Source organism: Haliotis rufescens, unplaced genomic scaffold, assembly GCF_023055435.1.
Source record: "Haliotis rufescens isolate VD_foot unplaced genomic scaffold, xgHalRufe1.0.p SCAF_17, whole genome shotgun sequence".
Taxonomy (NCBI): Eukaryota; Metazoa; Mollusca; class Gastropoda; order Lepetellida; family Haliotidae; genus Haliotis; species Haliotis rufescens.
In genome coordinates this window covers 8140200-8153502 of record NW_025963857.1, presented here as the reverse complement: position 1 = coordinate 8153502, position 13303 = coordinate 8140200, and the positions used below count along the sequence as shown (strand labels likewise).

The 13303-nt window shown below is 41.4% G+C and overlaps 2 protein-coding genes across 6 annotated transcripts in view; one reads left to right on the top strand and one right to left on the bottom strand.

Moving 5' to 3' along the window:
• Window positions 1–5344, bottom strand: part of LOC124134873 (putative ATP-dependent RNA helicase TDRD12) — a 98840-nt gene extending 93496 nt beyond the window's left edge. For 3 of the 5 annotated variants that reach the window (XM_048397500.1, XM_048397503.1, XM_048397504.1), the window contains exons 1-5: window positions 5194–5344; window positions 4325–4379; window positions 2829–2978; window positions 1114–1208; window positions 246–293 (exon numbers count right to left, since the gene is read on the bottom strand). In XM_048397500.1, coding sequence (XP_048253457.1) covers window positions 246–293; window positions 1114–1208; window positions 2829–2978; window positions 4325–4375 — 344 coding nt within the window. In that variant the 5' untranslated portion in view covers window positions 4376–4379; window positions 5194–5344. Of the gene's footprint in view, window positions 1–245; window positions 294–1113; window positions 1209–2828; window positions 2979–4324; window positions 4380–5018; window positions 5171–5193 lie in introns of those variants that run through there. The other 2 variants (XM_048397501.1, XM_048397502.1) reach the window with 2 other exon arrangements.
• A 195-nt stretch (window positions 5345–5539) lies between these two features.
• Window positions 5540–13088, top strand: LOC124123133 (M-phase phosphoprotein 6-like). Its single transcript, XM_046486440.2, has 5 exons — window positions 5540–5727; window positions 7065–7177; window positions 8209–8299; window positions 11292–11386; window positions 12600–13088. The coding sequence occupies exons 1-5, from the start codon at window positions 5665–5667 to the stop codon at window positions 12730–12732; spliced, it is 495 nt and encodes a 164-aa protein (XP_046342396.1). The 5' UTR covers window positions 5540–5664; the 3' UTR covers window positions 12733–13088.
• The last annotated feature ends 215 nt before the right edge of the window (window positions 13089–13303 follow it).

Here is a 13303-nt window from a genome sequence, read left to right as displayed (position 1 = left end):
ATACAGCAGTCTCCATAGTGAAGTTCAACAGTACCTACCAATGATAGTTATCACTAAGTAATGCCAGTTATATCACGGCATGTCAGCTTGATGTGTGAGGAAATCCAAGAAAGCAATGAGGCCATCTACCGTGCTGAGAAACCAAACATTGTAATGTCAGTGAATCTGGGATTCGAACCCATGATCCATGACCCATCTGTGTATGGTGAGTGGACTGGGTCATTCATGCCCCTGGCAGTACTTACAAGGAAACAGGGATCAGCTCCGATTCACCGTGGTCCACAAAGTAGCAGCTGAAACATAAACCACTGGACTGACTGACTGACTGACTGACTGACTGACTGACGGGCGGAAGGTCTGACTGACTGACTGACTGTCTGTCTGTCTGACTGATTGTCTGACTGACTGACTGACTGACTGACAGATGGACGGTCTGACTGACTGACTGACTGACTGTCTGTCTGTCTGTCTGTCTGACTGATTGACGGACGGATGGTCTGACTGACTGACTGACTGACTGTCTGTCTGTCTATCTATCTGACTGATTGTCTGACTGAGTGACTGACTCTGGCCTTCGGCATGACGAGCAAATCCTTCAACCACATGAAACATGCTGTGTATGGACGTAAGGAAATGACCCTTTCCCAGACAGGTAAGGAGGGGTGGGGAGGGGTTTGATGGGGGCTTCTGAATATGGTGCTGATAAACCGAGAATTATCAGGGCAAACCGGGATTCGAACCCATGATCATATGTTTCTGGATCACCTAAGGAACACAAGTCTGCACAATGATTTGAGGTGCCTTAGACGACTGCTCCCTTGCATGACATGGAAGTATCTATGTACAGTTTGTTTTACGCCGCACTCAGCAATATTCTAGCTATATGACGCCAGTCTGTAAATAATTTAGTCTGGACCAGACAATCCAGTGATAATAATCATGAGCATCTATCTACTCAATTGTCATGCATCAACCAAATCACCGAGCCTGACCACCTGTACCTGCTAGTCGCCTCTTATTACAAGCATAGTCACCTTTTACAAGCATGGGTTGCTGAAGACCTATTCTGACCCGGATCCTCCGTGTCTATCAATGTAATGTTTATGGACTCACGAAGCCTGTGGTCCCCTGGATGTCTGCATGATCCTCTCCACCTCCACGCGGTACCACTGTCTGTCACTCTGCCGCTTCCCTGCGTACACATCCCCCTGAAACACAGTTGCTTCATTCATTACTCAATTGCTTTAATAAGGAAAAAACCTTTAGAGTTTTAGATTTAGGCTTAAAAAAATAAAAAATAATTGGGTCTCGGGCAATGACTTTTGAAACTATAGTGTGGGTGGGCGGCATTTTTTTGTTTGTTTGTTTTTTCTTCAAACTCGTATCTAGCCAAATAAACAGTTGCATACCATCAACCTGGGAAAGGGCCTCACTACATAAACAAGCATACAAACTCCTATTGCTGCCATTACCATAACACGAGATGCTCAGCAAGGTAGTATGCATATGATGGGAAGTAACTATGTGCTATATTGGACCACATAGTGTTTAGTATTAGGATTTATTATTAAGATAAAAACGAACGTGCGGCGGACGTTATGATGATGCGGGTGTTGCCTGAGAACCAAGACTATTATGTTTTTAAGCCTTAAGAATATTTTTTTCAGATTTAGAGGTCTAAAGAAAAACTATCGACTGATTCAAGGACAGTGCTGGAAAGAATATGCCCTTCCCATACCTCACTAATTAATCAATGGGAGTGTCGACCCAAAGCCTAAACAGGTAAAATGTATCATGAAAGTATATTGAATAGTATAAACATGTTGAACACCATGTTTTTGATTGGCAAACCACAACACTAAGAATGTAGACCTCGGCTGTTAAAAAACATGATGGAATAAGCATATAATAACAACTTTATCAACTTGACTTGACATGTGACCGATTTCCATGAAATCAATAGGAAATGCAAAAAATGTCATTCAATTGAGACAGACCAGGTCAATGAATCCATTGTAAAGGTTCCAAGTGTTGCTGCACACTCATAGACTGTTTCATATTCATTAAGCATTTAGGAGCGATGTCCGCCATGTCTGCTGTTACTGTATCTTCACTGTGTTGATGAGCAGTGTTTCGCCTGTATTCACAAGATTACTTAGGCCCTCATGGTTGTGAAGCATAAGGACACTTGACAAACAGACCATGGAGACAAGGGAATATATAGAGGCCCTTCATCCCGAGGCAAGGGAGTTAACTGACAATAAAGTCCAGTTTCCACCCTCCTGAACTAGGCTGGAATTATAGGGATATATTATGGCTGGACTGACTAGTCTATGCATAGTCCAATCAACATTGCTTAACAAAATGGATATCTGGTTTGTAAACTGCATGCAAATTACCGTCGATTGCAGGATTTGCAAAGCATGTGTACCGCCAAATAGGCTTCAACAGATATTTTCCAAATCTTTTCATGTCCGTAAACACGCCGCTGACATGATTTGATGCACTTTGCGCAGAAAAAGACCTTTTTTATTACAAAATAGATCTTGATTATTGATGAGATCATCTTGACGCCACCATTTTGCTTGACGCAACACAAGTAATATAAGAGGTGTTATCGGATAAGTCAATAGAAGGGACATAGAAGGGGCATTAGTTGCTACTATAGGCTATACAAATTATTAAATTTGTAATTTCAATTTGGGAATATTTGTGGACATTTGCTTCAGACTTGGGGCTGAATATTGGCCTCTGAGCAGGTCTGGATACATCCTTGTACTGGTGTTGTGGTGCATGTACCCCCACAGCTGATATGAAGGGTCACCTACCACAGAAGGCTGGGGTGGAATGGTGGTCACGGCTTGCTCATTGCTGAAAAACTGGTTCATCTGATCCTGCATTCTGTTGAACTGGCGACATTCCTTTGACATGTTCATTCCCGGGCATTCTTTGGCCAGGAAGTTGCCAGGATCTGTAATCTGGAAGGAGGACAAGAACAATCAAGTCAGACTCAGAGTGTGCATTGTCTGTCTCCCAGACCCTCAAGCCCAGAATGATTGGGTGAGTGAGTGAGTGAGTTGGGTTTAACGCCGCTTTTAACAGTATTCCAGTTATATCACGGCGTGTCAGCTTAATGTGGGAGGAAGCCCAAAGTGATGGAGGTCTCAGACGTTTACCACTTCAGTGAAACACAGGAGCACAGGCATGGTGCTGACAAACCTAGAAACATAATTGGGGCAAACCGGGATTTGAACCCACAATCATAGGTTTCTGGCGTGCCCAATGGACGAAACTCTGCACAGCGAATCGCGGCGCCTTAGACGACTGGGCCACCCGTGCCCCCCAGAGTTATTGGGTCAAGAAGTCTAGACTGCCTCAGCTCTGGGATCTCTCCAAATCTGCAAGAATCACAAATGCTACAACTCATGTTGTGGGCTCCATTTGGATTTTATCTTTTTATTTTGAAGATATATTTTCTTCAATAAGATAACTATTTCTGGGACTAAATGTTAGTTAACGTGTGTATACAATCAACATAATGTTCATCTGTAAAGACAGGACAAAATGAAATCAGGGATAGAAAGAAATGATGTTTAAGTTTGCCATGAGAAGTTGATTCTCTAATACAAAGAACAAAGAACCCTGGAACATCAGTCGGACCCCCTTATCTCGAGATCTGTTATCTCGAATGTACCAATATCTTGAACCTATTATGGATGCTTAAGAAGTTGTAAAAAGGGCAGTTATTAACACTATACATGACAAGTTAAACTCATTGTCAATGTCTGCATGTATTAACAGCACAAGCTTCTATACAGCTGTGAAACATCTGTGATATACACAAGAAAACATGAAATGTCAATTTTATCATGTAAAGTTTAGGGGCCACGGGTGGCTCAGTCGTCTAAGGCGCCGCGATTTGCTGTGCAGTGTTACGTCCCTTGGGCACGCCAGAAACCTATGATTGTGGGTTCGAATCCAGGTTCGCCCCAATTATGTTTCTAGGTTTGTCAGCATCATACCCGTGCTTGTGGGTTTCACTGAAGTGGTAAACGTCTGAAACCTGCATCACTTCGGGCTTTCCTCCCACATTAAGCTGACACGCCGTGGTATAACTGGAATACTGTTAAAAGCGGCGTTAAACCCAACTCACTCACTCACTCATGTAAAGTTTAGGGCTGAGTAAAGGGAACATATCAATATTACTTTCAGATTGGTCTAGAAGATTATCTGTTGGCTCCTATTGGAGTGGGGAGTTTGATATGTAGAAAATGTAGTTCCTTAATATATTTAGGATAAACTGCATGAAAGACACTTGACCCACCTCTGTGATTGTAATATCTTGCCAGTTGTCTCCCATGTTGTTCATTGTCATGTTGCTGAAACATAATAACAAACCAAATATAATGATAATGTAATTTGACAAATAGTTCAGAAAAACACCTCCAGCATAGAACTGTTACTTTTCAAGCTCATCAAGAAAATGAGAATGATTTACATCATATAGAGCAACATTCAAACAATATTTGGGCAAGAGACGCCACAAATGGCTTTCATCCAGGAAATGCCCTGGAATGCCCTTCTAACCACTAGGCTACCCCAATGCCCCTTACTATTAAGTGAGTGAATGGGAAAAAGACATATACTAAATAAATAGAGTCAAATCCATTGTAGCACGTTTATAATTCAGCACCAAAAACTCTCGCGAGTATCTCTTCAGTAGGTCACATGTGACTAAGACAAGCAACCAGTTTTTGTGTGAATCTGTTGGTCTCCACATTCAACCTTCGGATTGTTAGCCCGACAACTGGTAAAACAAACATCACATACCCAAACTAAATAATTTTTCAAACAGATGTCCAAAGTAACATCTTCACTTGACCAAAACATGCGAAAGACGTTTACTCCAGCCTGCTACGTGTCATGTGTAATTTACGTAAGTTTGAACACAAGAATCTTTATTGATATCAAGTGTTGCATTAAAAGAATAAATCGAAATAAAGTCTTTGTGACAATACCATATTCAGTGATACTACACCTGCTACTGCCGTATTCGTCATGTTTGCTAGTGTTTACATCTGACACATGCACGATATGAGCTCAGTTTGGCGCAATGTGGAATAGACCAAGCTTGGAGAAAGCCGGGTGACAGTTTCAGCAACGGTACTTTTACTTTCACTTCTACGAACTCACTGTGGCAGTTGTTACTTGGGGAGGCTTGTGCATTTCTCTTCAAATATTAGCTTGTCTTCAAATCTTTGAGTTACATTTCGCAGTATATTTTGGTATGTGACATGTGACAAATTACTTTCCTCCATTCGCGCCGTAAAAACACATTTGGACCTTTTACTGTATATAACATTTATTGGTAGTCTAATTAACAAAGACACTAACAAAAACAATTACAACTTACGTGTGTATTACTTCGGTGCATTATATGGCAAAAAGTAACACTACTGCTATTGTTTTCTTACATTGCGAGTATATTACCGTAAAAAGTCTTTGCAAATTCTTCTACATAAATGAATGCTCCCTTTCATCCGGAAAGGGAATAACCGGAAGCACGTGTTCTCGAAATATAAACAACCACGGACAAGAGAGACGTTGTTATAGATTTGTAGCCAATGTTTCTGCCCCTGTACAGCACTTTATCACTATTCGAAAATGGCAAATGAACAAAATAGTACCAATCCAACAAAACTGTCAAAAAATGTGCTACAAATGAAGGTAAGGATAACTTTCACCTAGAACATGATGCCATTGCATTGGGGTGCCATGACGTTACGGCACCATCTACCAAAGTAGGGGGCACGGGTGGCCCAGTCGTCTAAGACGCCGCGATTCGCTGCGCAGGGTTGCGTCCCTTGGGCACGCCAGAAACCTATGATTGTGGGTTCGAATCCTGGTTCGCCCCGATTATGTTTCTAGGTTTGTCAGCACCATACCCGTGCTCGTGGGTTTCACCGAAGTGGTAAACGTCTGAGACCTGCATCACTTCGGGCTTTCCTCCCACATTAAGCTGACACGCCGTGATATGACTCGCATATGGTTCAAAGTGGCGTTAAACCCAACTCACTCACTCTACCAAAGTATTTTGTATCCATGTTGGATAGGTTAGGTTAGTTTGACACCTCGCTAAGCCTGACACCAGAGGCCATAAAATAAGTTATGGTCCCTGCTGACATAAACTGCTAATTGGAAAGTATTGTTGTGTATACATGTTTTCATAGTACATTAATCATGTTAATAGAATTGTTCTGAATGAAATCTATTACCACTCCTTTCATCAACGAAGTCATTGCCATACTGAATTGTGGCACAGGAAGAAAATGTATAAAAGAAACACAATATTTTATTTACAACACATTGTGAAAAAAACAGAACCAACTTTCATCCAGGGGATGGACTGAAACAAAAACATTTTGATAAATGATAATAAGTTACGTTCCCATAAACATGTTATAAAGTGTTATTTAATTTATTTCAAAATGCTAACTAATGTAATTTCGTATTTAAGTAAAAAGTCTCTGAAAAGGTCATATGATTCTTCTTTGACTTTGGGTCTGACCAGTAGCTATAGCAAACTGACACCTAACATGCCTGAATAGGGACCCTTTGGTACCGGTAATTAGTGTGGGTACATCTGACTTTCATGTCAATGAATCATACTCCTCTGAACAGAATAAAAGCGACTGGGCTTGTTGTATGAGGCGACTAATGGGTTCGGGTGGTCGGGCTCACTGACCGGGTTGATGCATGTCATCGATCCCAATTGCATGGATCGATGCTCATGATATCAATCACTGGATTATTTACAGACCGCCGTCATATAGCTGGAATATTGCTGAGTGTGGCATTAAACAACAAACCAACCAACTAGTGGGGAAGACAATCTGACCTGGGGACACGGGTAGCCCAGTCGTCTAAGGCGCAGCGTTTCCTTGTGCAGAGTTGCATCCCTTGGGCATGCCAGAAACCTATGATTGTGGGCTAGAATGACCAGGCAAGTTATGAAAATAAGGCCATAGAACATGATGATCAATAATTGTGAGGCTGTGTTGCAGTTTATGCAGAGGAGTGTTCTCCGTATCGAGAATGAACAGAATGAAGAAGAGAATAACCGAGCCATCGATGACGAGCACTGGGTGATGGATGTCCCCCCACTTCCAAAGAAACAGTAAGTTCCACAAATATACTGCTTACTGTAGTGCATGTGGTGCAGTTGCCATTGGTATCGACTGTTGCTCATGCTGTCAACCACTGGTTTGGCCTAGCCTAGATCAAGTTAGTAACCATGGCTGGAGTGACATAGCTGGACTGTTACAGTCTTAGCAATATGTAGACCAGGTAGATACACATCTTTTCTCAAACCAGTCTCATAGTCACAAAACCATGGCAGTATCCATATCAGTGTTAAATAGATTATTACAGTAGCCCCTAACATGCATAAAGCATTTGAAAAGTATAAGCCTAGGTACTACATGTGTTCTACAGGCCAATGTCATATAGGTGGAATATTGGTAAGTGGGACATTAAAGAAGAAACAAACAAAGAACATTTGTCAACTAAATTGTATTGATAAATTGTAAGTTGATTTGAACGCCTCCATATATGGTCTTATGGTAGAGCAACTATCCGGAGAGCGGAAGGTTTGCGTTTCAATCCCCGGCCGCGTCATACCAAAAGATGTTAAAAGACTTGTTGTTACCCTGTTTGGCGCTCGGCATTAAGGGGCTTACACAAGGACTGATCGGCTCGGAGTCAGTATTCTGTGTATGTTGGGGTATTCATGTTAAACTGCGGCATGGTATCTCAGAGGGCAAGCACTATAAATCAGCATCAGTGCGGACTAGTACAAGCAGCCAAACACACACACATGCATGCAGATCGCTATATAAGTGCAATAATCTGGGCGCAACTTTGAACCCCATTTCACCTCAGACCAATGAAGATCCAGGGTAGAATAGGTTTTCAGCAACCCATGCTTGCCGTAAAAGGCAACTGAAGGGATCGGGTGGTCAGGCTTGCTGACTTGGTTGATGCATGTCATCGTATCCCAATTGCTTGGATCCATGCTCATAATGTCAATCACTGGATTGTCTGGTCCAGACTCATTATTTACAGACCGCTGTCATACAGTTGGAATATTGCTGAGTGCAGCGTTAAACAACAAACAAACATTTCACCTCATCTGTATGTTGATTTCAGGAGCCGCTATGATATTCAGCCCAGCTATGTTGCGTGTGAGAACCTGTGCTTCGGCCGAATGTCCTTTAAAGGTTTTAATCCAGAAGTGGAAGTGAGTACAATCCTGACAAAAGTAGAAACTAACATGTTCAGTCCACTAGTCCTTATAATGATAACATGTAGCAAAGCCCTTAATAGTGGTAAGTTTCTACTAGTCCTTATGATACCTTAACTATTAGGCAGTTTGGCAAAGGCTGTAGGACAAGTGCCAATTTCTATCGCTGCCTGATGTGGAAAAGATTGTGATTATCATGGTTAGGAGTATGATGACGTCAGTGATGCTAGATCAAGGTCCACTTGCACCAAGTGATCGTAGCGGTATGGTGATCACGACTCCTGAACCTTAACATAGACTTATGATAGTTGTAGTGCTAAGATCGTTTTGTGCAAGTGGTACCAGCTGCAGGCAATCTCATTAAAATCAGACCGCTAAACAAAGATCTGAAGACATCCCATTAGGGGTTACGTCAGAACGACCTTTCATCCGACCAATCAGTGCGTCGCTTACCAGATTATGAAAGTGACAGTCGGAATGTGATTTCTAATCATGCGATCTCTAAAACTTTAACATGGGGTATTCCGAACGATAGTTACGGGTTTAATGACTGAATCCTTACAATCTAGACCATCTGTTAGCCATTCCAGAATGTTTATTGTTCAGGCTTCAAATTTGTAATCGAGAATTTGTCAAAATATGTTTCGAAGTGAAGTCGCCAATTTGAAATATGTGCCATAAAGCATGAGAAAGCTGCCTTCTGATTGGTCATTCCATTGGTTGGTCAAATTTCGCGCAAGGTCGGTCTGACGTGACCTGTAATCATGGTAATGGGATGTCCTCAGATCTTTGTTTAGCGGTAGCGAGAACTAAGATCCGATTTTAATGAGATTGAGCTGCAGGTGATTCTGTGATTCTACTGTGTATTTTTCTTAAATATCCCTTGATTTAATTTTATATACAAAGAAATACAGTAAACTACGGTTATAACGAACATGCTTATAACGAACTGACTGATATAACGAACTTACTTTTTGGTCCCAGACATTTGTTGTATATATGCTGTATATGTGCTTATTACGAACTGCGGTTATAACGAACTAAAATTAGTGGTCCCTTTGAGTTCGTTATAATCGTAGTTTACTGTATTCTGTACACGATTATGATGATTACATAATTGTTTACTTGGCCAAGCTCTACTGCGGCCTGTGACATCAGCAGTGTTTGAAATAAATGCCTGCCCGTCCAGTAGGCCCGTGGCAGGTTGATCTCGTGTGGGGACCATATTTTCAGATTTGTATTGGTCATTATGGCCGCTGTAGATTTACATGTTGATTTATTTGTCACAGTGAACTGCATTTTTATAATGAGGACCTAAAGAGTTTAGTTAGGGCCTGCAGCTTCTAAAGTCTGTTGGGGGGGGGCACGTGTGGCCCAGTCGTCTAAGGCGCCGCGATTCGATGTGCAGAGTTGCGTCCCTTGGGCACGCCAGAAACCTATGATTGTGGGTTCGAATCCATGTTCGCCCCGATTATGTTTCTAGGTTTGTCAGCACCATACCTGTGCTCATGGGTTTCACCGAAGTGGTAAACGTCTGAGACCTGACACGCTGACACGCTGTGATATAACTGGAGTACTGTTAAAAGCGGCGTTAAACCCCACTCGCTCGCTCGCTCACTCACTCACTCACTCACTCACTCACTCACTCACTCTAAAACTCTAAAGTCTGTGGGTTCTGATGGCAGCCTAGCAATTTATTTTATTTCACTGGACATCAACCAAGAGTCTGAAGCCTAAGACAAGTAAAATTCCTCTGATCTCATAGGCTTAGCTTGTGAAAGCCGATATGCATGGGGTAGAATCTTTGGAAAGATCGGAAAAAAAACTAAAAAGTTTTGGACACCAACAACTACTGGTACTGATGTGACAATTTTTTAAACCGTGATTCTCATGATTGTTATTGCCAACTGCTTTTACAAATTTCAGCTTACCGGGTAACCAAGAATAAACATTAAAACCTTCCTTTTCAAAATCCTACAAATCAATTCTTGTTGTTTCTTTCTGTAGCCCTTCTTTTTATCATGTTTATTCCTAGGTTTTAGGGGCACGGGTTGCCCAGTCGTCTTAGGCACCGCAATTCACTGTGCAGAGTTGTGTCTCTTGGATCATGGATTCGAATCCTGGTTCGCCCCGATTATGTCACGAGATTTGTCAGCTCCATACCCATGCTTGTTGGTTCCACCAAAGTGGTAAACATTTCAAACCTGCATTACATAGGGCTTTCCTCCCACGTCAAGTTGACATGCCGTGATATAACTGGAATACTGTTCAAAGCAGCATTAAACCCAAACTCACTCACTCACTTACTTCAGGTTTGGCCTGCAGACAGTTTACAACTAAAACACAAACAAAAGATTCTGACATAATTCCTGATATACGACAACACTGTAGAACTATTTTGTACTGAGCACATTGTTGGACAAAGACCTAATCTCATTAAAATCAGTTCTTAGTTTTCGCTACCGCTAAACAAAGATCTGAGGACATCCCATTACGAGTCACGTCACAACGACCTTTCGCGAACTCTGACCGATCAATGAAATGACTGACAAGAAATCGACATTAGCCAATCAGAAGGCAGCTTTCTCCAGCTTTATGACACTAGTTTCAAACTGGCGACAACGCTTCGAAACAAATTTTGAGGTATTTTCGATTAAACATTTTAAAACTGATAAAGAGAACATTCTGGAATGTCTTGTAGGTGACCTAGATTGTATGGATATAATCATAAAACCCGTAACTGTCGTTCTGAATACCCTCTGTTAAGTATTTCGAGGTTGCATGATTAAAAAACACATTCCGTCTGTCACTTTCATGATCTGGTAAGCGACGCTCTGATTGGCCGGATGAAAGGTCGTTCTGACATGACCCGTATTGGGATGTCCTCAGATCTTTGTTAGCGATAGCGAGAACTAAGATCTGATTTCAGTGAGATTGACAAAGACCACATCATACTGGCAATGTGTTAATAGTCATGTAACGTCCACAGAAGCTGATGGCGATTCACAATACACAGATGGAACTAGATGCTGCTGAGGAGAGAGAGAGGGAAACTCACGTCTCTCAGGATGAAATGGCAGAAAGGTATTGACAGTAGAAATATGTTCTTAGACTGTAACACTAAACCATGTCAGTGTATTATATTTGTCACACAAAACAGATATTCTCTTCCTTATGTGTATCACTTTTAAATGCCCTTCAAAGACCTCTTTAAGAATGTTGATTAAAATGTACAAGCTTTAAAAATAGTTACCTTAGTTTCAATAATGATGATTCCCTGAATAGAGTCCGACCTCAGCAATGTCGGACAAGTCCATTTAATGAACAGGTGGGTTAAGTTTGGCGTTTACCGCATATTCTCACAATCCTCATGTCGATCATCTGTACCTTTTCTCTTGAACTGATTGTCATATCTCTCCCACTTTTGGATGCGATTGTTCAGCCTTTGCATTTATCTGCGTATTCCAGCTACATCTATGGGGAATAGCTTACTAGACATGCACTTCCCTCTAAAAAAATAACGTTGTCCAATATATAACGTCATCAAGTTGTAAGCGCATATTCGAAGCTCCAGAAATGACGTCACGATTGAATGATGTTTTATCATGGAATAAACCATGCTTCGTTCTTCGTTGCTCTTTGCGATTTAACGTGTAGCAATGTTATATTTGGTTTTAAAGTGTGTTACGCTTAAATAGTGTTAGACCGCCTCCGTGGTCTAGTGGTAGAGCGTCCGCCCGGAGAGCGGAAGGTCCGGGGTTCGATCCCCGCCCGCGTCATACCAAAAGACGTTAAAAGACGGTACTTGTTGTTACCCTGTCTGGCGCTCGGCATTAAGAGGCTAAAACAAGGACTGGTCGGCTCGGAGTCAGTATACTGTGTCTGAGTGGGGTATTCATGTTAAACTGCGGCATGGTATCTCAGTGAGCTAGCACTATAAATCGGCATCAGCCCGGACTAGTACAAGCAGCCACACACACGTACATGCACGTCGCCATATAAGTGCAATAATCTTGGACGCGACGTTAAACCCCATTTCACCTCACCTTAAATAGTGTTAAAATAGTAATCAAATCATTGGAGAAAGTAACAGTCAAGATGGTCCAAAGATTGTTTACCAATCTTACTATGTCCAGTGTAACTGAGGCAAAATGTAAGAAGAGTCATAAAATCATATTGTACTTTGACAGGTTATTCTGAAACAGTGGACCTGAATAATAATAATCATTATTATCGTCAATGTTCACAGTCTGTTCATTTAGAAAATATACTACAATACTCAATATAATATTTTCAGGTATAAATCTCTGGTTGGTATAATCGCCAAAAAGTTTACAAAGAAAAGGAAACAAAAGCAGCCTGTTGACGAGGGAGCTGGACCAAGCCCGGAGAAGCAAGGGAGACAATTCCTGAAGCCTTCTGATGACTAACTATCAAAGCGTTAGAATAGACACGGTTACTTTTGTGATTTCCATTGTGACAAATGACTTGGCAACATGAACTCAAGTATTGGATTATTGGATCTTAAGGCCCCCCAAAATGATAGTCTTGGTTCTCGGGCACCGCCCACATCATCATAAAGTCCGCTGCACGTTTCATTTTTATTTCCATTTTCAAAAACGATTAAAAAACCCTAAGACTTAAAAAACAATGCTATCCAATATAGCATGCAGTTACTTCCCTTTACATGTGCACTACTTTACTGCACATCTCCTGTTATGGTCATGGCAGCGATAGGAGTTTGAATGTTTGTTTATTTAAGGAGGCTATTTCCCAGGTTGATGGGACACAACTGTTTGTTTGGTTACATACCAGTGTGAACAAGCAAAAAAACAAAACAAACACAGCCTGCCCACACTATATTTTCAAAAGTCATTGCCTCAGAACCAATTCTTTTATTTTCTTAAGCCTAAAATGAAATATATTTGTGAAGTAATGTTTTCCAGTATTTTATGTATTGGGTTTCACCAAAGTGGTAAAGGGTCGGGTAGCCTTGCGGTT

Excerpts from the sequence above, each read along its gene's own strand:
- LOC124123133 (XM_046486440.2), top strand. The coding sequence starts at position 5,665 with ATGGCAAATGAACAAAATAGTACCAATCCAACAAAACTGTCAAAAAAT. Across the intron at positions 8,300-11,291 it reads GTTTTAATCCAGAAGTGGAA|AAGCTGATGGCGATTCACAA; the intron begins GTGAGTACAATC and ends TAACGTCCACAG. Across the intron at positions 11,387-12,599 it reads CAGGATGAAATGGCAGAAAG|GTATAAATCTCTGGTTGGTA; the intron begins GTATTGACAGTA and ends TAATATTTTCAG.